The 25526-nt window shown below is 36.2% G+C and overlaps 1 protein-coding gene across 3 annotated transcripts in view; it reads right to left on the bottom strand.

Annotated features, from left to right (window-relative positions):
* Positions 1-25526, bottom strand: part of Hibch (3-hydroxyisobutyryl-CoA hydrolase) — a 168350-nt gene that overhangs the window by 79389 nt on the left and 63435 nt on the right. For all 3 annotated transcript variants that reach the window (XM_090403240.1, XM_090403241.1, XM_090403243.1), the window contains exons 6-8: positions 18079-18162; positions 12831-12883; positions 4104-4182 (exon numbers count right to left, since the gene is read on the bottom strand). In XM_090403240.1, the coding sequence (XP_090259366.1) occupies positions 4104-4182; positions 12831-12883; positions 18079-18162 (216 nt within the window). The remainder of the gene's footprint in view (positions 1-4103; positions 4183-12830; positions 12884-18078; positions 18163-25526) is intronic.

A 25526-nucleotide genomic window follows, 5' to 3' on the forward strand; every position in this document is an offset into this window, starting at 1 on the left:
TTAAACCACTTTTAAACTGCATCAATCCACTATATCTTAATATTCTGTTGGGTCTCCTTCCTGTCACCCTGGCATTAAACATTAAATTAAGATATAGTGTTAGCATGTTTTGCTAACCATTCCTCTCCCATTCTGTTTAAGTCAGAACATCAGATTAGCTCTGCCTGGATATTATTAAATACTCATAATGTCAAGTTCCTTTCCAATATCTTCATTTGTAATATGATTCTGCTATTGATATTATTTCTTCACTCTTAATCTGCAGTCTATGATCAACTGGTTTATTTCTAGCTCTTGGATCAATGAGTTAAAATAGGTTTGAACACCATCTTGTATACATTTAGTTTAGTGTTTTGGCTAATTTCTCTCATATTCCATATAAATTAAACTAGCACTCCACCATAACAGATTTGTTTATTTTGTTTACTTTCATATTTAATTTTGCCATCTGCACTAAGAATTGTGCATAAATAGCAGATATCTTTTACTTGCCCTATTAGGCCTCCAAATTCAGAATATAGTTGGTGTTTTCAATGTTCTTGCCTATTTTCAGAATCTTTGTCGTTTTACTGCTATATTTCATACCAAATTTGTTACAGCAGTTAAATCAGTTTAGTTAGAACCCTGAAATCTTGTACTGTATTTATTTAGCAGTATATCTGAACTGAATGCCTGCTGATTTTACATCAAACCATTCTAACTGATGACCAACAACTCAATTACATTTTAAGTATTGTTCGACATAATGTCCTGTTTGCACCACTATATTTATACAAGGCATCCCACCATTGATATGTACCCTCATAGACTTCGAATGTGCATGAAAGCAAAAGGGGGACATTTCTGAACATTGAGTGCTACTATATGAACATTATACATGTAGCTTGTATGTACTGAATGCTGTAAATGATTTACTGATAGATTAAAGGTTTATGTGCTGCTCAAGTTGTAACAGTATTTATGGCTAGACTAGGTATTTGTACCATAGATGGGCTAAGGATTTTTTTTTATTTTTTATTAATATTATATATTTTTATCTTTTACAAAATTAATTTATGTATTTATTTTTTTTTGTTTGCAAAGAACTTTCAATGTCTCATTTTTTTCCAGAGCTGCCTTTTTAACTTCTTGAATCCACTATTTAAAGTTCTGATTTTTCTAATCGTGGAGGCAACTTCACTATGTACCTCTTTACCTAAATCACTGATTGTTTTCTTTAGATTTTTCCAATAAGTCCACAAGGTTTAGTTCTTTTTTCAGATTGTTTCAATTTTTCTCCAAATAATATTTGCATACTTGAGTCTACAGTTCACCCCTGAAGTTGCTTGGCATCAGTTCTTAAAATTTTTTATATATATTTTTCTTTTGATGTGATCTTCATTTTAATCTTGCTCAAAACTAAATGGTGATCACTTCCTATTTTAAATCCCCTGTATACTCTTTTATCATGAATTTTTTTAAAACTTTTCAAGTAAAAAAAAAAAAAAAAAAAAAAAACATACAGAAATAAAATAGATGTTAAATCAGAATTAAGGAATTAAGGATAAACTGACTTATTTTATTCCTAATGCACAAAGTTATGTGATGCCAAAGAGCATCATCATTCACATTAGTTCTTATCTTATTTAACAATTCACAAATCCATAAAATATAAGATGCAACGATTGAATAAACAGTGAAAGTGAATTTCTTTATTTTTACTAGAAGTATATAAAATTCAGCAAACCATGCATGCATGCACACACACACATTTTTTGTGGCAAAAGTTACAAATTTCCTAAGGACGCAGTTAAGAAATTAATGTACAATGCTTACATAAAACTATGGGTACAATGTCGTACCATGCTTAGCACTAAATGATTCAGAAGTTCTTGATGCAAACCGACCCACTCCTCCTTCAGCGCAAGGATAAGGCCTTGTTTGTATTCTGGAATTTCAAGCAGCAGTACATCCCCATATTGCATTCCAAACATATTCTATGGGGGTTGGAATTTGGGTAATGTGATGGCCAACTCGATTCAATTAATATCCTCACTCTCCAGAAGTATCTCCATGGCTCGTGTACAACGTGGTGTGGCACTACCATCCATAATCCATAATTGTTCTGTGGTGCTTGAACATGACGTTGAAGAACTTTGTTGCAATATCATTCACCAGTGGCAGCCCTCCCCCCTTTTTTTTTTTGGCACTCGCAGCTCCGTGTGTTTATCCCTTTCAAGAACATTTCACGATGTTAAACAGTAAAATTTTCACACTACATCAATTGTCATCTAGAATCGGAGGAAAGACTAAAATAACTCTCACCTGTAAAGAGAACATTAGCCCATTGGTGTCGTCCAATTTTTATGGATACACACGCACAACAGAAAATGTGCTCTACAATAAGGTCTGGATAAAGGGATACAGATAACATTCCTTCAGGAATATAGGCCTACTTGTTGCAAACATCTTGTCATAGTTTGTTGAAATATCTGCTTAATTATGCTCAAATGGAGTTGACTTGAAAAACTGACCGGCCATGGTGCATCGATTATATTTTGCTGTTATAACCAAAAATATCTCTTCGTGCTCTGTGGTAGAGTGAGGGCGACCTCTTAGCAAATGTCTGGAACACAATGCCAAACTCTCTGGCAATATCAGTAATTCTGCAGCTTTCTTCAAGTTTCCAATAATTCTTCCCTGCATGAAATCATCTAGATGATGTCTTTGAGACATCAAGACATCCAAGTTTGCAACTTTATTCCTTCACAAAAACAGCTTTCTTCAAACACAATTCACTTAGCGCCGCCTTATATCCTGTTGAGTGCTACCACATGACCCTTTGCATCTGATTCAAAAATTTGAATGTGTACCTGCTTTCTATCCGAAATCATCAGTTATACAAATTGCTAAAAGTTGTAATCTTCCGAAATAGTGTTCGTCCTTAGGTTTTGGACACCAGTGTATACATGATGGACCACAAAAAATTATGCTGAAGAAACTTCCTAACTATATAGGTTGAAAAATGCTGTTCAAAAGGTTTATTCGCATACATTTTAATAAATTTTGTTTAATCCTTTATCCAAATATAAGCAAACAAAGTTTGCGCCTGAAAATATCTTCAGGACTGAGATAAGGTGGTACATCCCTTGGCAACTCGTAGCAAAGGTGGGCCAAGCTCTCATCACTCCTTGTTTCAGTATATTGAGGTCTCGTCAGTGGGAGGCAGATTCAGAGTGGTGATATTAAGGCAGAAGCAATGGAGAGGTCATATTTACCTATATGAGAGTTGTCAACCGGTGTATCACCTTATTATTAAATTACTCTGGATTTAGAGAAAGATGTTGGAAGTTTATTTTGCACTTGGATAGACTATAATAAATTTAGTTTAATCCTTTATCCAAGTAATATCTAAGTATCTCCCATAATGCAAATATGGGAGATACTGAGACAAGGAGTGATGAGAGCTTGGTCCACCTTTGCTATGAGTTGCACCACCTTACTTCAGTCCTGAAGATATTTTCAGGCACAAAATTTGTTTGCTTACACTTGGATAAAGGATTAAACTAAATTTATTATAGTCTAACCAAGTGCAAAATAAACTTCCAACATCTTTCTTTAAATCCAGAGTAATTTAATAATAAGGTGGTACACCGGTGGGCAACTCATATAGGTAAATATGACCTCTTCATTGTTTCTGCCTTAGTATCACCACTCTGAGTCTGCCTCCCACTGACGAGACCACAATAAAGGTCGAAACCGGTCTGGATAGTGGCCCTTCCCTTAATGCATAGCAGTATACATGTCCACAAGGAGATGTGCTTTGCATTATGGGAGATACTGAGACAAGGAGTGATGAGAGCCTGGTCCACCTTTGCTATGAGTTGCCCCACCTTACCTCAGTCCTGAAGATATTTTTAGGCGCAAGCTTTGTTTGCTTACACTTGGAGAGGATTAAACTCAATTTATTATAGTCTAACCAAGTGCAAAATAAACTTCCATCACATCAATTTTGTTTGTTACATTACAGGTATAAAAATTATGGTAAAAAATTGGTTAGTAGAAGCTAGATAATTTAAGCAATATTATTTAATGTTTCTATATATTTTTTCCCTTTTACATACCAATTGCAGTCTCAGGCATTGAACATAACGTTTTTTCTGTTGCAACCCTAAATGAACCATGTACAGAAATTCCAACACCCTGAAATGTTGTTAACAATGTTAAAATTTTCTTCACTATAACAAATAAAATTCTTAGTAAACAAATCAATAGTGCCAATTAGTATAATTAATACTGCTGATCTTGCTATAAACAATAGCAAAAATTCAACAGTATTAAACATAAGCAATGAAAATAAAAGTAGGTAAATCAAAATTAATATGAAGGATCACCTTTTGGCCTGATTTGCTTTGCTGCATGCATTGCACCTCCACTTTTTGATCTTACAATGCATGGACTTAATCACATTTCGTCATGGATGTTTGACAGACTAGAGTGGAAAAGGATTTTTCAATGTCCAGTGTAAGACCACTATACTACTTATCGGAAACTTGAAAAATTGTAAAAGTTCCATATTTTGTCTGTATGGTATATTACTGGAAAAATCTACTCCCATACTTGTTCTATAGTTTTACAACTTTTCTGAGTGGAATTGGCATAAATAAATAAATAACATAGCTGAAAAAGCATTATAAGAAAATCTAGTATTATAAGCAGGATTACATCTTATAATGGAAAGAAAAGAAGTTCATGGGCTCTGATTTTACTAAAGGGAAGAGTCTACCTTTCTGTAAATTTACTTTAAGTATCATTATTTTATTTATTTATTAATTTGAATGTGAATCTTACCTACAAAAGGATGAAAGTTTATAGTATATTTCAGACTATATATGGGGCTCTAGAGACCAAATGCAAAAACTTTTCAAGCCTCCAATCAGCAGGATAGCATTCTCACACTATGCGATGAAATCCCACCACCTAAAGATATTCACAAACATCCACAGACATGGTGACAATTCATTGTGAATTGTGAATATGCTTTCTGCCCAGTTAATCATCCTAACTCAATTATCTACCAATAATGACATTAACATAAATAAAACATAGATATAAACAAAAGTAACAAAGTTTTAGTAAAAACATAGAAAATAAATATCAGGAAGGTGGTAAAATATTCTGGAGACTATTGAAAAAGCTCAGAAATGGAGGAAAGAGTACTGTAAAAGGTACATCAGAGATTTTATTTATTAGTATGGGGTTCACATCCCATTCCTCCACTGCCCCTAAAATTAGTTGAGCCCACTTAATGAGGGATTACGTATGTATTTTATGACTGTAGACACGTATGTTCATGGGCTGGTTTGCCTGTTCTGGCAAAAAACTCAAGTTTCCAGGTGAAAAAATCCACTCACCTTAAGTCAAAAGTGACCAGATAAAGGTTCCTCATGTCTTGGACAGGAAAATGACCCCAGGTCTTTGTCTATACTGACTGAGCTACAGAGGCTCTACATCAGAGATGATCAAGGTAACATGAAAACCGAAGATAAAGATATTTTATACCATGTCTGAAGTAATTGCTTTTAAAGATTTCTAAATGAAACAAGCAGTGGGAGCATGGTGGAAGAAGACACATAAAAGGAATGCTACCAGGAGGAATTTATATATATCAATACTTGAAGTAGAAAAAAAGACAACAACAACAACAACCTGAAACATGGAAAGGCAGCTGAAGTAGATGATATTCATCCAGAAAGCTCAAATATAGAGGCATAAAATTTTTACAGTGACTACACTACATAATTCAGAAGGCCTGGTCAGGAGTAATTCCAGATGATTGGAATAGAGCTGTCATGGTACCCTATCTATAAAAAGGGAAATAAAACTGAATGTGAAAATTTACAGAAGAATTTCTTTATTTGGTGTTCCTGGTGAGATTTATGCATGTATACCTAAGAAAAAAAAAGTTAAGAAAGAAAAATTGTGGAAGGGAAGTTTGTTGAAGAACAAGTTGGGTTCAGGCCTGGAGGTTAAGATCAGATTTTCAGTTTAAGACAAGTATTTGAGAAATCATGGGAAACAAGGATCTATATTTAAGTTTTGTAGATCCTGAAAAGGCATATGACAAGGTGTCAAGAGAAAAGCTGTTCAAAATCATAAATGTCATAATGCCATAATCTATACAGAATTAAATGGAGAGATACTATTGTCCTATTCAGAAGAAAACATAAATGAGAATTTTTTTGAAACACTTCTCCCAATTTCAACAGGTACAGTTGCATCAAATTATCAAGTGAGCTTAATGACCCAAGTTACTTACAATTTAAGTTACACACTATATATTGCATTTATTACACATAATAAATGCTAGCAGATGAAGAATAATTGTTATGGGAGATTTTAACTATAGCAGTATAAGCTGGGAAGAGGAAAATGCATGTAGTAATAAGGAAACGGAATTTCTAGAATTCTTGAGGGAGACAAATGTCTTAGGCAACATTTAATAGAGGGTATAAGAGGTTCAAGAGTTTTGGATTTAGTCTTAGCATCAGAAGAGCTGATAATAACTGAGATGACATCTCTTCCCCCCCCCCCCCCCAGTTGGAGAGAGTGACCATGTGGTTTTGACTTGGAAGATGAGTAGACATGCAGGAGTATCAAAGAAAAGGGAATGTATGTGAAATTATAAGGTGGGTGATTATAACAGTCTTAGATATCAACTTGGGACAGTTCCATGGAGGGAGGAATTGAAAGGGCGAGATATCATTAGTGCTTGTGAAATTGTAAAGGAATATTTGTTAGCAGCAATAGTAAGCTGTATTCCATGAGTGAAGAAGAGAACACAATTTGGTGTAAAGTGGATGACAAACAATATCAAACAGGAACTGTAGGTGAAAAAGAGATTATGGAAGAGATATAAGGAGAGGGGTGGAGAGCAGATGCACGAGGAATATAAGACTCAGGCCAGGAGAGTGACTAGTATAGTGAGGAAGGCAAAACTGGAATATGAGAAGAGATTGGCATTAAGATCCAAAGAAAATCCTAGGGAATTTTTTAGCTATGTGGCCAGTAGGAGGAGAAATGATTATAATAAACAGAATGATATTGTGGGATAAAAATGGGAATAGAGTGACTGATGCAGAGGACATAGTGGAGTTGTTCGATGAACACTTTATTGGAGTATTTCATCTGGAGAAATAGGTTTTAATACTAGAGGGATAGGGCAAGTTCGAGGTTTAGAGGCAAAAGAAGAGTATATTCCAAATACTGAGTGCTCTGGATGTCAGTAAAGCACTGGATGGTATTTCACCACGGGTTTTGAGAGAATGTGCTAAAGAACTGACAATTCCATTGACCTGGCTTTTCAATGAAAGTCTGACTATGGGAAAGGTACCCAGGGAATAGAAGGAAGGTAAGATAGTGCCATTGCATAAGGGCAGTAGCAGACTGGAAGTGTCTAATTATAGGCCAGTTTGTGTGTCATCAGTACTTGTTAAGGTCTTGGAGAAATTAGTGAGGGACCATATACAGCATTGGGCAGATGAGGGTAATGTTATCTGTGAGAATCAACATGGATTTGTTAAGGGGGTGCTCTTGCTTTAGTAATATGATTGCCTTTTATAATAAAATGACAAGAGCAGTTGATGAGGGAAAGGCACATGCTGCCATTTCTTTGGATTTTGCAAAGGCATTTGATAGGGTACCACACGATAAGCTGATACATAAGTTGCAGCATATGGGTTTAGATGTCGGGTTAGTCGACTGGATTCAGGTTTGGCTGTCTGATAGGTATCAGAGAGTTGTGTATGGTGGGGCAATATCAAAGAAGCAGAAGGTTACAAGTGGAGTTCCACAGCGCTCAGTATTGAGACCTGTATTGTTTAACCTTTATATCAATGACATTGTCAATGGATTGCAAGGGGATATTCAGTTGTTTGCAGATGATGTGAAGCTAGGCAGGGTTATTAGTAATAGTGCAGATGTAGCAGCCCTTCAAGAGGATTTGAATAAACTGGACAGATGGGCAAATGAATGGAGGTTCGGTTTAATGTAGCAAAATGTAAAGTCTTGAGGTTTGGGATACATCCCAAAATGGGAGGCTGCATACTCAATTGGAGGAGCTGTATTGGAGGAAGTAGGGGAGACAAGAGATCTTGGAGTGATGATTGATAGAAAACTGAAATTCAGGGAGCATATTGAAAAGGTAGTGAAGGTAACCCAGAGGATTGCTGCAATACTGAGAATGATGCTGACCTGCAGAGACAGAAGAGTTATCATTCTGCTGTATAAGACTCTGATCAGAACACACTTAGACTTGTTCTGAAATTTGGTCCCCAGGATTTGAAGTGGATAAATTAACTGTGGAACAAAGATGGTTTCAGGACTGCACAATGTTAGTTATGAGGATCGACTGAGGGAATATGGACTGCAGAATTTGTGGATAGAAGGAGAGGATATATGATCAAGACTTTTAACTGTTGAGAGCCAGTTACAGGGTTGACACTGGGGAGTTCTTTCACTTGGTGGAACAGAGGGAAGGAGCGATGACAAGGGACATCCCTGGAAGCTACGAAAGGAAGCTGTGAACAAGAGGGTGAGGAGTGGTTTCTTTGTGTGGATGGTGGTTGAACCGTGGAATGCATTGCCTGATAAGAGTGGTGAGAGCAAAAATGGTCAATGAGTTCAAGGAGTGGTATGATAGACTTTGTGTTTCCTAGGAAGGTTGACTCCATGACTCTTGACTCCATGGAGGCCGGAATAATAATAATAATAATTTGAATACCGTGCCTTTAAAGTTTTTGAAAGTGTTTAAACTGGTTTATTAAATTTAGCTTTATAGTAGGCTGTATTAAAAAGGCACTTCATATGTTCAAACATTTGAGAATCCATCTTTCTTTGAAGATGTGTTTCACAGGTGATTTCTGGCAAAGTAATGTTTATGCAATGCGCTCATAGCAGAATCAGTTGAATTCCTTGGGCCATTTTCTTAGATCACATTATTAATACAGTAGTGAACAAATGAATCTGAACAAGCTGAATTTTTGTCAAGTTTTTGGTTTTGGTTTGATTTTTATTTCAGATCACAATCATTTTTGTTTTGGTTTTGGCTTACCATTTTTGGTTTTGGTTTAAGTTCACTATTTTGGTTGAGCACTTATTGTTTTAACTGTCTCGTACGATGTTCATTAATAGTGCTGTACATTTTTAATAGTGTAAACAAGTTGACATTCATAGTGTTTTTATTCATTTTGGTAGCTATAAAATGGATACATCTCAAGAAAGCATTCAAAAATATGTCAGCACACACAGCCATGACTCAAAGACAAATTACAAGTGAGTGTGGTGTTAGTTTGGGTACTGTTAATGTGACTTTAAAGAGGTTTAAGGAGACAGGTACCTTTCTCTTGACAGAAAAGGAAAATGTGAACAAAAAAAGGAAAACTACACTTACTTAAGATCGTTTACTAGTTAAGAAAAGCAAAAGGAATCCAAGACTGTCTGCTGTAGACTTAAACAGAGACTTGGCAGCTAGTGGGATTAATGTTTCTGACATGACAGTTCATCAAAGATTGTTGTAAGCAGGGAGGCCTGTGCACAGAAAAAGAAACAACCGTTGACGAAGGCTATGCAGAAAAAGATCCAGTGGCCAAAAGTGTACAAAGATTGGACTGTTAAGAAGTGGAAGAAAGTCATATTCTCGGATGAGAGCCATTTCTTTGTCCAAGGAGAGCGAATACCCTATGTTTGCAAATCAATGGCTGAAAAGACTTCTACCACACACCTTCAGCTCCTAAGTACCCTGCTAAAAAAAATGTTCTGAGTTGTTTTACACACGATGGCCCAGGATCACTTGTGCCTGTCGATTGTATGCTGAAAAAGTGACCAATACATAAAAATATTGGAGGAAAGAGTGATCTCACAGATCCAGAAAAACAAATAACTCATTTTCCAAAAGGGTCTTGCTCCATGCCACACTTCAAAAAAGTGGAAGAGTTCCTCAAAAATCACAACATCCAATTGCTTCAGTGGCTAGATAATACTCCTGACATTAACTCAATAAAAAATTTGTGGGCCATATTGAAAAAGAGACTTGGAAAATTAAATTGTGACACAAAGGATAACTTAATACAATCCATTATAAAAATATGATTTTGAGATGTAAAAATATGAAAAATGTGTTTTATATTGGTTGAGTCCATGTCTAAGTGAATTAATGAACTTACTAGGAGCACATATAAATTATTAGGGTAAAGTTTGAGTTTTATTTTTGTACTTATTTTCTTGCAAAATTAAAATTTTTATTTAAAATGTGAATGTTCAGATTAATTTGTTCGCTACTATGTCATATTAATAAAGTGTTCCAGTCTTCAACTCATCTTTACAAGATAACCGTGTTCCTTAAATAATAGTATTAAAAAGCTTTTCATCATGTAAAATGTTCAAGTATATAATTATGCTAAGCTAATTCATGTGAAAATAAGCTTATACTATTACTACATTACAAATGTATGCTTAAGGGTCAAAGAGGGTTAAAGAATAAGAATATAAATTTGTCTTATTTTGTATTACAGTTGGCAGTGAAGCAAATGAAAATTTGCTTCACAGTCTATGAAGGAATTAACTTAATAATTATGTAAGATAATATCTCCTAACTGAAAATAAAACTTCTTTATTACATTCAGTGGAGGCTGCCTGCAATAAAATAACTTGATAATGAATGAGATGTTTTAAAATGAAAAAGAAGAAAAATGTGTAAATTATATGAAGAAAATAAGGCAATATATTTTGAGCATTCAGAATAAGACTGAAATTTCACTTGCCACTTGTCTCTGACATCTTGACTGCAGTGAGTGGGCAAGTGGATTTCTGGAGCTCTGAAAGAAGGTATCTATTAATATTTGTTTTTGAAAAGCAGGAGGTTGGGAGAATACCTTGTAAGAAAAGCTGATCCACAGAATAAAGGCAGATAGACTGCAAGATGAGTAAAAGTAGTGGGGTGGTTCAAGTTAGCAACTGAACTGTTAAAAAAAAAAAAAAAAAAAAAAAAAAAGCTGGAGTAAGTCTGTTAGAGAGAGAGAGAGAAAGAGCTGAATCAATTAGCTGAATGTTCTCTTTAAAATAGCATCAAGAATTTTTAGGAGATTTTTGATACACTACCTCTAATGTGAAAACGATACTGCATGGTTGAGCTGATACAGGATTTAGCAGAGTGAACATTTGCAAAGATAAGAGGCATCTTGAGGCACCAAAATTTTTTGATGCAGTGTGTTTGTACCAGAAGCAATTATCAGACCAATAAGAGATCTGGTCTTGTCTGGTATGCTAGGTAGCAAAGATGAGAGGTGATGAATAATTTTTTTCTTCTGTGTGAGAAATACAATAGGACTGTGTTTTGGTAGCAATGAAGATGACTAGGCTGTAATCACATCACTGAATAATGATATAGAGATCAGTGTTTAAGACACTGATTATACATCTCGAACATCAGGATGTCTGCAGGGCCAACCAATTGAAAAGGAGAAATGGAGCATACTATCACCAGCAGCTTTGTTTAGAATGGAGTGAATATCAGCTTCCTTTCTTGATGTAGGATTAGATGTCAGCTGAATATCAAAGAGTGTAGACTTCATATAGGATAGGAATTAGTTCCGAGTGCAACTTTTAAGTACAATACAGTGATATAACATTAGGCCAAGAAGACGTAATTAGACTGAAAAAAAAAAAGGCCATAGAAGAAATGCAGTGCACTATTTCAGTATAGTTGAAGGTGATTTGCCTTGATCATCAATACTGAAAAAAGAATTATGCGAAGTCAACTTTGTATTCAGGTGTTGCTATAGCAGCCATCTTGGTGTGTGTGTGTGAGAGAGAGAGAGAGAGAGAGGTGAAAATGCATGCATGAGACCAGGATGTGTGACTGACATTTATACAACAAGTGAATGCTGAATTTTGTCTTCCTGGACTGCTATACTACATTTGTTGGGAAAAGGCTTGGATATTGGGAGGGAGGAGGGGATTTTGAATGGAGTGGGAAATCAAGGACTGCATTCCAAAACTCAATCAGAGCAAGGGTTTGCAAAGAGAAAACAGTAGTCATACCAAGAGGAGGAAAAGAAGCCCTAAGGATTAAACCACTTGAGTTTGGCACCTTTGGCATTGCAATGGTACCAAGGATACAAAGTTGAGAGTAGCTGAAGGAAGCATAAGCGATGAAAATTGTACAGCATTATGGTGAATTAGCAAGAGGAATGATCTCTACAATATACTGGGAAGGAGAATGGTTAAGAAAAATTCAAGGGCACTGTGTAAGTTGAAGAGCTGTTTGTATTCTGATAAATGGACAATCAGTGGAAGTGAAAAATGAAAACCAATTGTAGATGTGGACATGGTCACCAAGGAAGCTGACTTCACTCTTTGGCAGCTGGGTAGTAGGAAATCAAGCTTCAGGTATAAGAAGTAAAAGAAGTCAGAGGAATTTACAGAATAGAAATGCACCAGAGACTGCATATGGAACTTATAAAATGTGGCAAAGAAATCTTAGGATAGAGAAGGTCAATAAATATATGTGTATGTGGGTTTTCTTTCTGCAACAAAAGTTCCACTTTTGTTGCAGAAAGAAATATTATAATCTGATTGGTTAAGATGTAGTGGAATTTGGTCAAAAAAAAAATAAAATAAAAAACATATAATATCCATAAAATAAAAAATAATAAAAAAATAAAGGTTTGGTCTAGATGTCTGTAACACACAGCACATCATGTTGGTTTATACTAAGAAAATACTATTGAAACAAGCAATAAAATTTAATTTTAACAAAATGAAATTTTTAGAATTTAAAGCATATTACTTACCCCTCCCATTGTTATCCCATGAATCAGTGCTACATAAGGAGTCTGAAGTGTTCCTTTTAAGGAAAGAAACATATAATTAAGAAATTAAAAAAAAAAAAAAAGTGAAACATTATTTAAATTAAGGGGATCTTAAATCCCACATTGTTTTAAAACCGAATAAGAAACTCAAAGATTGGAATCAGAGAGTTTCATGCCGAATATAGTATAGTAAACTATAAAAGTATCGGCGACTACTAGTGTGAGCTAATGCATGTAGTCCAAGTACATAGCACAAACTCGGGCAACTCGCAGCAAAGGTGGTAAAGTTCTGATCGCTATTCTTGGTATTTTCCATAATGTAAAACACATTTCCTAGGAAATGTATGCTGTTATTACATTATGGTGGGAGGTCATTACCCAGAACTGGTTTCAGCCTTTATTGAGGCTTCGTCAGTGAGTAGCTAGACCAAATTAATACCAAAGGGTATAGCGAAAAGAATTTATATACTCTGCTATACGAGTTGTCAAAAAGGTGCACCCATTAAGTTACTTAAACATAAAGAGCCAATAGGCTTCATTTTGGCGATATAAACATTATTTAAATTATGACAACCTTTTTGACAACTCGTATAGCAGAGTATATAAGTTCTTTTCCCTATACCCTTTTACTTTATCCCCATAAAGTAAACAGACTCACAATGAATATTAATTAACTAAGCTGCCGATTTTCACTGTATTCCAGACCAATTAAGCATTAATAAAAAAAGTAATAGTGGAAACAATCAAAAAACTGTAACATATAAAAGTCTAATGACTTAATACAGATCACCCCCTCCTTAACATGAGATCTCCTTAAATTTTTGGGAAATTGATATATTAGCAATCATGCTGTTTTTTTTTTTTTTTTTTTTTTTTTAAATTTTATTTTGAAAGAGTGCTTTACACACTTGATGCTGGCTTCAAAAATAGTCTCTGAAAACTTTTTATCTTCTGTTATCTTTTCCAGTATATTGAAAGTCAACACATAAATTGGAGGATTCCTACGTAAACAGTCACACTATTACTCGACCCAACTACATGGTATCCTCAAAACACTAACAGACACAAAGATATATTTATTCTAATGACACTGCTCTTGCTGCAGAATTTCTTATTTACAGGCTACTTTCTTAGCAAATGGCTACAACCTGTGGTTGGGACATAACCTGTAACATAACTTCTTGATCTTGTCAATAATTGAGGGAAACTAATGGGAAAAAAGCTATGAGGATGCCTAAAAAAAGCATCCTCATAGCAAAAAAGAAAAAAAAAACTATCCACCAGCCGAAGAAAGACACAAGAAGGGTAACCTACTCAGAGAAACTTGGAGCAATCTGATTCCTGTTGGAGCGAGAGTGTGAAAGATGCTGCCAACCAGTCCAACGACTAAGGGATTCATATCATATTCATTCTATAAACCCCTATAAAATACACTCCTCCTTGCTTCCATGCCTGGAAAAATTTAGCCATAGTGCTAAATAATCTTCACACCATATTAAACCACTCAAATTAGCAGCCTTTATCTGTTCTCCAGAAGAGGCTCTGAACACATTCAGGAATATACACTCATGAGCAGTTGAATTAGAGATACCTGCCATGTTGGCGAGGTGCTGTGGTCGCCTCGGCAAATGGAATAGTGCCATGTGGCGGGGATGTCGTCAGACCTTGTACTGACCATCTGAGTAATAGTCAAGCACAGAATGGGGAAAACTCGAGATCTCAGCGAATTCGATTGTGGCCAGATAGTCGGAGCCAGATGTATGGGGCACTGCATCTCCGAAGTCGTGCAGGCGCTGGGCTTGTCACAGGCCACTGTGTCAAGAGTGTACCGTGAGTACACGGAATCAGGTAAAACCCACAGCCACCAGGGAAAACTGTTGTGGTGTACAACGTGTCGATGAGGGGACACCGTCGGCTAGCTCAGATGGTAACAGCAGATAGACGGGGCCACAGTGCCGCAGACCACTCGCCAATTCAATGCTGGACAACAACGACGTGCGAGCAGTCACACCATCTAGAACCATCTCCTCGCTATGGGGCACAGAAGCCACTGCCCAACTAGGGCACTCTGCTCGCCACACGTCACAAGGCACAATGATTAGCATGGGCACAGGAACACTGCCATTGGAATCTCGACGCATGTAAAAAAGGTCGCCTGGACTGATGTGCACCTATTTCTGTAGGCACAGAAATAGGTGCACATGATCTGATAGCAGGTCCCTGTATCGTTCGCCAGTGAGGGACGATGGTATCCTCATATGGGGACTGTTTATGTGGGATGAAATGGGTCCCCTGGTACATCTAACCATTGTCCCTCACTGGTGAACGATACAGGGACCTGCTGTCAGATCATGTGCACCTATTTCTGTGCCTACAGCACCCTGCAGGACACCTGTACCTACAGCAAGATAATGCACTGGCCCACCACTCCCGAATTTTGACCGACTGGGTGGATGAACGCTCCACGGACATGAGGATGCTTGGCTGGCTCCCGAGGTTCCCTGACCTCAATCCTATTGAACACATCTGGGATGCTCTCGAGAGAGATATATATTTCACCCTGGACCCTGCTCCACCCGATCTCCATGCATTGTGGGAGGCTGTGCAGCGGTCATAGATCAGTTTGGCTTCCCAACGCTTCCGGTGCCTTGTGGAGTCCATGCCATGCCGCATCACTGCCATCATCAAGGCGAAAGGGGGTTGCTACCCGCTACTAGGCAGGTATCTCTAATTCAACTGCTCATGAGTGTATAAAGCACCTTGTTTCTGATAGACAGAAACATCCATTAACATCTACCTTGAAAAAACATGAAAAATGCATTTGCTATCATCATTATGGCAAATAGGACTGGTAGCAAACATTCAGTAAGCACGCACACACGTTTGCCATTACAAGTTTGAGAGACTACTTTTGAAGTGAAACACTCCCTAAACACCAACAAGTATGGCAGTATTAATTTACCAATTACCTAGACCACTTTAAACCCAATTCTCAAAGATCATCATGAACAGAATATTAGTTATCTTGTCCTTTGCATTTCTATATGTTTGAAGACCCTCTGTGGCCAATGACTAATATATATTGTTATTATTTGACATTTCCAGGGAGTCCAAAGACTCATTGGGGAGGGCACCTACTCTACAGCTCTGTCTCCACCACTCAATCCACCAACTGACCACAACTACACCAATGTCATCTACCGCTGACCACCGCCACTAGTGTTTCCACTGACAAACATCCATGCCCATGGTGAGATTCAAACCCACAGCCTTTTGACTGGAGAGCAGATACACTAACCACTCGGCCAGCCAGGCTGGCAAATATATGTCGTATTGTACTTCTAAACTCATTCACAACACCTTCCAACAATACACATGCCATTTCAAAAGTCTACTGCTCACTCTCTAGCACTCTTCTATACAATTTCAAAGCTATAGCCTTTGCTCTATCTACTCTATGAGTAATCTCTTCTGTCCCTCACCTACCTATATGCCAAACTCTGCATTTACAATTGTTCAACTTCTTCTCATAACAATCAATTCAACATTCTGATAATGCTTTAGTTATTATCATTTTTTTCTGCTTTCTCTCCCTCAAGTTTCCACATCACTAGAAACCAGGTAGCAAATGTATGCACAGGGCAGGGCACTTTGGAGTACAGAACTATAATAATGTGTAATATATTACTGAAACTTTGCTTTACGAGGTGAATGAGATTTGTATCCTAGATGATAGCCAATAGAGACCTGATGTTAGCAATCCAGGAATGGTCTGATGAAGGTTATGAAAGTGGAATACTTTCCTTTTCTACTTGCCATTGTCTTCCTTACTTCCTTATCACAGTAGAACATGCTGTGTAGTCTTAAGAATTTTTGCAATGCGACAAATTAACATCAGGTCTCTCATCTACTACAGTTGCTCCAAATATCCAATACTAAATCCACTGAAATTCAGCCTTTCTCTCTCACTCTCAACTACTCCAGCTTCTCGTAAAATTCATTCTATACATTTAGAAGCTACAAATTTTTCACCTCACACAGCTCACTCATTATAATGTTCACTGGTTCTGCTCTCTTCCTAAACTCAGTACTATCACATACTTTAGGCAACACACTAATCACATTCCAGACTACAACATTCTTCTGTTATTCTTCTCAATGTACCACGTGGAAAATATTTTATGTACCTTTTAATTCATAATACCTGTGATAATCAAATCTTTATATAATGTGCAACTCTTGCAATCTATGACCCCCCCCCCCCTCCTTCCCTATGCGAAACACCTTTTGGTGGAGAAATCCCAGTGATGGTACTGGTCCATTTTCTTTCTATGAATGAAATTACCTAAACACTGCTTATCACTGGAGAATACAGATTACACTTAGGCATGAAAATGTATTTTATTAACTAAGTGTGATCTTTATTCTCCAGTGATAAGCAGTGTTTAGGTAATTTCATTCATAGAAAGAATGAAATGGACCAGTACTATCACTGGACGTCTCCACCCAAAGATGTTTCGTTAATTATTGCAAAATTATGGTGAGTACTATCTTGTTAAGAGTAATAAGCTTAACATAAACCAATGTTATTACTCCAACACAGTGATAGCAGTAGTTTCCATTATTATGCCATAATGAATTGATCACTTTTTAACAATGAAGGAAAGGATATATTTAAATAAAGAAAGAAGATGATACTGCTATGAATGTTGACTGAGTGTAAATCACTGTATATAAACAGTTACTAATGATAAACAATTAAAGGTGCCAGAGGTAATAATGTAAAAATTCTATAAACTTGCAATCCAAATACTGAATGCATCAAAACCTTAACACAAAATATGAGAACTGATTTGAACTAGGCAAACACTATACAGACAGAGAGGATTCCCATTTGGCTGCATTTTACAGACACACACACAGAGTGTTTGTTTGGGAGATAAATTTGGATTGTTTGCTTCTTTAGGCTAAGAAGGAAAACTATTGCTTTTTCCCAGAAACCCAAAAGCAACATAGATTTTAATCCCAATGCAATTATACAGGCCATGAACCAATGGCATAATTGATAGCATTTTGGAAGTCGTGTACTACCAAGTGGGAAGCATCTTGTTCATACTTGCTTAAAAGTATGTCCAACTATATCATTGCAGCATAATATACAATAACAAAGTACGCTATGTTTAAGATGAGTAAAATTTCAATTTTTAAAAATAATATGCAAATTACATACCGATCAGATTGTTAAGCCTATATTCTTCTCGGAAGAAGTCAGCCAACAGTGACTTATCTTCTTTGCTTCGAGCCGCAACGAGTGCTACCAAACAGGACACAGAATATGTTATGACAGCTGTCACCTATGATATGAAGGAGGAGGAGGAAGAATGTCCTCAACTGAACTACATATTATTACCTCCAGAATGAATCTTTATTTTACACATTATTTGCAGGTTACAGAATATTGAGAGAAGTCATGAGAAAGTTAATGATCTGTGATAAAAAAAAAAAGAGATTTAACCATCCAAATAGCCAACATAGGCTACATTCTGTCTGCTTTCCATAGTGAGAAGGATATCAGTTTATCTCAAATGAAAGAAAAAGCCTGAATTAAAAAAAAAAAAAAAAAAAATTCAATTTTTACGTATCCTTGAGGGGTAGAGTGTATTTTGTGACAGCTCAACACAATCAAGGAATCATGATTACAATTAAAGGTGCCAGAGGTTCCATCATAGCAGTGTAAAGTGCGTGTCACTGGCAACAGTTTGCTCAATCCATTAGAAGCTGTGCTATTGTTTAGTGTGTGATTATGTGCACGATATGATGTGGCATTTTCATCTCTGTAGACAGCTGCCCCTCTAAGATGATAATGCTTCAGCACATAGATAAGTATGGTTACTAGTTAATTTCTACAGTGGACATCATTTTATCTTATTTTTTGATTGCATCAATTCATCAATGCAACATGTGTAATGAGCACTAACAAAAAGGTGAACAGCTAACTAGAGGAAATACTAGATGGATTTCTTAATGTAACACCACTATGAATCTAGAAATCTCTCAAGTCACAAAACTTATTTCATAATGTCTATCATATCAATCACATCACCTCTTCTTTGCTATTAGTGGATAACAGTGGAGAAGAGCTGTATTGATAGACTTTTAGTGGATAAGCTCTGAAATTTATATTTCTTGAATTTCTACATTTAAACAATCCAGTCATCATAGTGCCTTATTATGCTTATTTCTGGAGACTTTCTAGAACTTTTTCAACATAACAGAAACCAATTGTATGCACAATAAGCTGGGGAATGGGATGATCAGGGTTCTATATAGCTGTATATAATCAACTTCTTACTTCATCTTAGCAGCTCTTGTAATTCATTTGTATTCCGATCTTTGTAACCAATCCTAATCTTCTTGAAGGGACTACCCTTTATACCTCTCCTTAATTCAGCATCATCAGCAAACAACAGTGAGTATCACTTGTCAATCTACATGAAATATTATCAGAAATAAGTTCACAAATAATGACCAAAGAAAAGAATCCTGGCATGCTACTTCCTCTTTTTTTTTTGGTGATACAATATCGTGCGCAACTTACTGGTATCATTCAGATAATCTCCTATCCACCCTTATCTTCCTCAACCTGTACACCTACTTGCTATCCATCACTTTTTCTATAATATCAAAGTGGATTGCTAAAGCAAGGCCTTGAGTTTTGGTAATCCATACAGACTGTCAAAGAATCTTACATCTATCAACCTAATCTTGTATCCTAGTCTTAACTAATCTCTCCAACATCTTAACAGCAGCAGATTAAACGGGCTCGTCTAGATTACCAAAAGAGTAAGAACTTATCACAACACAACAGCTAATAAAATAAAAAAAATTATATTACAAATATTTCTCTTACAGTTACTGAGGCATTCTCAAGGTCACTATACTTTGCAATATGTCAATTTGAATTTATGCTCCTGTTTAATAATTTTCAAAAGTGTTTTTTTTTAAACCTTAATACCAAATGAAAATAACGATAATCATTAAGACAAAATCGTTAAGTATTTTAAGTATTGGCCAAGTACAAGATATCTGTCTTAAAATTCAGATATCCCACAAATTCAAAATTAGAAAATAATTAATTTAGAGTTAAGAAGTTAATAATAAGCTGAAATGGTTATCCAAAAAAAAAAAAAAAAAAGATTCTTTTCTCCAACCCCTCCCAACAGCAAACCCAAGAAACTCACTATATAGGTCTTCTATTTCCATTCCTTTTGCTGGCACAGTTTCACAGAAAATTTCAAAACTGCTAAGACCTCATGAGATCTGAGGCCTTCAAACCAATAAAGACAGTTAGCAACTTGTTACTGTCACCAAAGGAGAAGATTGTTTTCTATAAACATCCTGGAATTTACACCATTCCTTGCTCTTGCGGTTTAAATTACATACGATAAACTTCTAGAAGTTTAGAGATAAGACAAAAAATAACATATCGGGGACATTAGCAACAATAGAGAAGACAATTCCAGTTTAGCTCTCCATTTTTCTAATACCAATCACAACATTGAATGGGATAAAAGTACTATGGTGTACTTAGAAGATTTTTCATACCTGCAACATCAAAGCTGCAGTAGTGATCACTTAACAGAAATCAAGGGATGATCCTTGGTGACATATGGAAAACACTCATAAGATCACTCAACACATCGGAGTTCAACTTTGTAGCCAAATTATAGAACACACCTGTATAACAATGACTGCTAACATACATGCTCCATGTGTTTGGTATAAAGTTTCATTTAAATTTTGATAATTAATATTTAGCATTCGGTTATGTTTTAACCTGATACGTTAGCTTGTTTCTGTTCTGTTTTAAGCTGTTTTGTTGCTTTTTGTGTGCCCAGATGAAGCCGGCGAAACTAGTAGGCTACATCTCTGTACAAATCTCCAACCAATTAAAACTCAGTTTTATGTGACTTAAGAATAAAGAGCTAATAAGCTTCATTTCGGCAATGAAAACATTACTTAAATTAAGGGGATATTAAATCCCGCATAGTTTTAAAACCGAATAAGAAACTCAAAGATCAGAATCAGAGAGTTTCTTGCCGAATATAGTAAACTATAAAGTATCGGCGACACTAGTGTTAGCCAATGCAAGTGATCCTAGTACGTAGTACAATACCGGGCAGCTCGTTGCAAAGGTGGTAAAGTTCTGATCGCTATTCTTAGGTATTTTCCATAATGTAAAAACACGTTTCCTAGGAAATGTATGCTGTTATTACATTATGGAGGGAGGTCACTACCCAGACCGGTTTCAGCCTTTTTTTGAGGCTTCATCAGTGAGTAGCTAGACCTAATACTGAAGTGTATAGCGAAAAGAACTTATGTACTCTGCGAACGAGTTTCCCAAACAGGTGCAACCATTAAGTTACTTAAGAATAAAGAGCTAATAAGCCTTATAAGCCTAATAAGACTCAGTTTTATGTGTTTCTTTGTTATAATATTCAGTGGTCAAAAATAACATTATCGTGAAATAAAATCATTCAGAATTAGTTATTAGAGGTTAATTGTGATTTCATATGAACTATTAAAAGAATATGTAAGACCACAGTAATAACTTTTAATTAATAAGGTACAGATATTTCATACTAAAACTAATAGTACATCTTCAGTGTTACAAACAGTTATAGGAATGGAATACCACTAACGAACATTCGGTGGATCACCTATTATAATACATTGTTGCTGTGCGCTAGGAAATGATAGTAAATAAGAATTAATTAATATTTAAGATAATTTTTTTTTTTAATTATTACATAAAATAAAAGTCTCCCAGATCTTCGAGAGAGAGACAGTCATTTCGATTTAAATTCTGTCACTATAAAATAGCTTCACAACTTTCTTTAAAAAGGCATTCATATTTGAACCAGCATCTATGGAGGAGAATAGCTTTATCCCACTGGATATTATGGGTAGTGTTAATACTGTGTTGTGCTAGATCAGACTTGAGGTTTGTTGTATTCAATATAATATTGATGTTCTTTAATTCTTTTTTTTCCCCACAGAAATAGCCAGTTTGTCCAAAATAAGAAACATCGCATTCACATGGTATTTGGTTAACGCCAGCCAAAGATAGAGATGACAGTTTATCTTTTGTTAGAAGGCAATAAGGAAGAAATTTTGTTGATAGGAATCAATTGGTACTTTTTTAAAATTCTACCTATAGGTCCTGAATTCCTGAAATGTAGGGGATTGGAACTCTGTGGACTGTTGAAGAAACCTTAGGTATTGGAACATAAGATTCAATTACCGGTTGGATTTCATTAGGGTGGTAATTATTCGATTCCATTAACTTTTTAATGATTGAAAGTTCTTGTTGTAAGATTTCTGGAGAAGAGCAAACTTTATGTGCTCTATTAATTAGAGATTTAAGAAGGCCAAATTTTTGAGATGTGTGGTGAGCCGACATTTTATGAATGTATCTGCCAGTAAATGCGGGCTTTCGAAAGATGCTTGTAGATAAGGTACCAGAAGAAGTTTGAGTAAGGAGGTTGTCCAAAAATGGTAAAGTACCAGAATTTTCTTTTTCCATGGTGAATTGGATACGAGGATGAAGGCTATTTATCTGTTGTAGAAAGGTGGAAAGCTCATCACCTTTCTACAACATTTGGTTACATACTATGTATGTGACCAAATGGCAAAAACATCATCGACATAATGATACCAAAGAGATGGTTGAGGATGAATGGACGAAAACATAGTGTCTTCGAATTGTTTCAAAAAATAGTTCGCTAAAGGTGGAGACAGAGAGCTACATATGGCAGTACCTTCAACTTGTTTGTAGATTTTGTTTTTCCAACTAAAATAACCTGAATGGATAACAAATTCGAAAATCTTTGCGATATCTGGAGGGTAATCTTCATATAATAATTTGACTGTGTCGGTTAATGGAATATTGGTAAACAGAGACACAATGTCGAAACTGACTAGCAACTCAGATTTAATTTTTAATTTTTATATCCTTCATTTTTTCAAAGAAATCTGTTGAATTTTTTATGTAGGATCTGTTTTATTTGTTTTACAGAAGTAAAACAAATGATACCAAACATTGATAAGCGTTAATTAATCTGTTTGGGAAGCAGGCAAGGAATACAGCACAAGAAAATTGTGAAGTTTCTGTGTCTTCAATATATGAAGATTGAGCAAAAATTAGAAAAAAGTTAGAAATGCACCTGGATCTCACCTGTACCCAGTAAGAACAAGGGCACCAGTTATGTCATCAGCAGGAGTAAAACTGTCAAAATGGTGATGAAGCATAGACCACTGATTATAAACAAAGAATGCTAGTGCCAAAAAGTGCTACTAACAGCACTCCTGAGCAAACCTCAGACATTCCATAGGGAACATACTTAGCTCAAGTGGTCAACAGCAAACCTCAGAGAACCTTCCACATCCGCTTTACAAACATTCTTGGTTCTGATCCCAATAATGTCCATTAACACCTCTAGCCTGCAAAACCTCACCTGTTTTTCCTAAAAGAAACTAAAGTTGAAGCTTCCTCAAGCACTACACATCTGAGTTTCCTAACTGCATCCACACTATTTCACTCATTCCAACTCAAATGTGGAATGTGTGCATACTCTGATATACCACGTCAAAGAGTATCCAACATGGAATCTCTTGATTTTGAAGCTCTTCTGACTGAAGAGTTCTCTACCGCATTATACCAGATTCCTTTGCTGTCTCTATTATTCTTCTAATGCAATCATCAACCAGAACTTTACGATCTCCTCTCTCTATGTCGATTTTCTTCACTGCAACTCTCCTAACAGTGAGGGCATCTTTCTTGGGGATTTTAATGTTAACAGCACCAACTTGCTTTCCTTTTTCAACTACACAGATCAGGCAGGTTGAGATGCTGCAATATTTGCTGTCACTAATATTTGCATGTTTATTACTAGAGAGAGAGTTATCTAGCTATATGGTTAACATGCAATAGAAAGATTATGAGAACCATTTAGCTGTAGTAGCACTTCATAAGGTAGGAATGCAGCCACCTGTTATTTTCAACATACTAGAAACACTCGTGATCAGTAGGATGTTTGTGTATTGGAATATTAACCATTACAATGATACAGAAGATTTTGCTAACTGCCAAAGAACAGGTCGACCATGCTGCATTAGAATGCAACAGCTTGTGAGCGCTGTGAAGGCATGTCCTTGTCATAATCCTGTGAGAATGCTGAAAGAGATGTCGCAAGAGATGAACATTTTGCAGTGAACGATGCCACATGTACTAACTGATGACTTGGAGATGAGAGAGCCTATGGTCATTTTACTGGACACTTCCTAACACCTAACTTATGTGACACAAGGTGATAAAATCAAAGGCACTTCTCTGATGGTACACGAACAACAGATACAGAGATATTCTCTTCAGAGATGAGATGATTTTCGTCACTGAAAAGTTGTTTAACCACCAAAACAATTGGGTACATGATCCAGATGGTCACACAGCAAGTACCATAGCACCCAGGATTTAGAAAGGTTATCACCCTGCATCAGAGATGGTTTGGTGGGCAGTGATGTATCAGGGATTACCCAAGTTGCATTTCTGCGAGAAAGGGGTCAAAACTTCCACCAAAGTTATCAAGACAGTGCTGGAACCTATAGTGTGGCCCCAGAACAACACCTTGTTTCAGAGTAGGCAGTGGACCTTCCAATAGGACTTATCTCCTGGAGGCGAATGTGCCCAACCACATATCACCATCGACTGGTCATCTGGGAAGCCCATCTGAATCCAGTGGACTTCAAATTGTGGCCGGATCTAGAGAGTAGTCTACAAAAAATGACACCCCAGCATCACTAGGATATTGTGGATGCCGCCATCGATATGTGCCCTCACAGACTTTGGGGGATATTTCAAACACTGAGTGCTGCTATATGCACATCATACATGTGGTTTGTATATACTATAAATGATTTACTGATAGATTAAAGGTTTATGCACTGTTCAAGTTGACACAGTATTAATGGCTAGATTAGGTAGTACTATCATAGTATCCTGTACCCCTTGAGGCACATGTTAGGAATCTGATGACAGTGATGATAATATATAATTGGTGGACAGGAAGGGGACTTCTACTTAGCCTTATAAAGAGTGCAGAGAAGTGACCAAAGATTATGATCTAAATTTCAATTCTCATATTTTCATGATGTGCCCTTTTAGTATATCATCTTGTACACTGAATAAAGAAGGATGGGCTGGCAATTTGGAATTTAACTAACAAACTGTATTCTGTATTGCATAAACAAAAACCAAATGATGGTACAACATGAAGAAATTTCATGGGGTGGGGGGGAATTGTTCAGTTAAACAAGGTGGAATATCAGCTACTGGAACAAACTACAAAACAACGTTAACAGGATTCAAGATAGCCACTATAAATTTAGATGAGATATTAAAGAAAAGAAGAAACTGTTAGTAGAATAAGAAAAGTATCATGTCAACAGAATCAGCGTTACCAAAAGCTCAGAAGTAAAACACAGGATTGATTCTTCTAAATAAGAAATACAAGATTTTTTATCTAGAATAAATCAATAATAACCGTATACAACACTAAACATGAGGATAACCTTCTTGGATGACAGGAATATCAAGTAGTTACATGGGCAAACATCAAA

Source organism: Typopeltis vanoorti, chromosome 13, assembly GCF_054136105.1.
Source record: "Typopeltis vanoorti isolate ZY-2024b chromosome 13, IOZ_Tvanoo_1.0, whole genome shotgun sequence".
In the NCBI taxonomy this organism is placed as follows: Eukaryota; Metazoa; Arthropoda; class Arachnida; order Uropygi; family Thelyphonidae; genus Typopeltis; species Typopeltis vanoorti.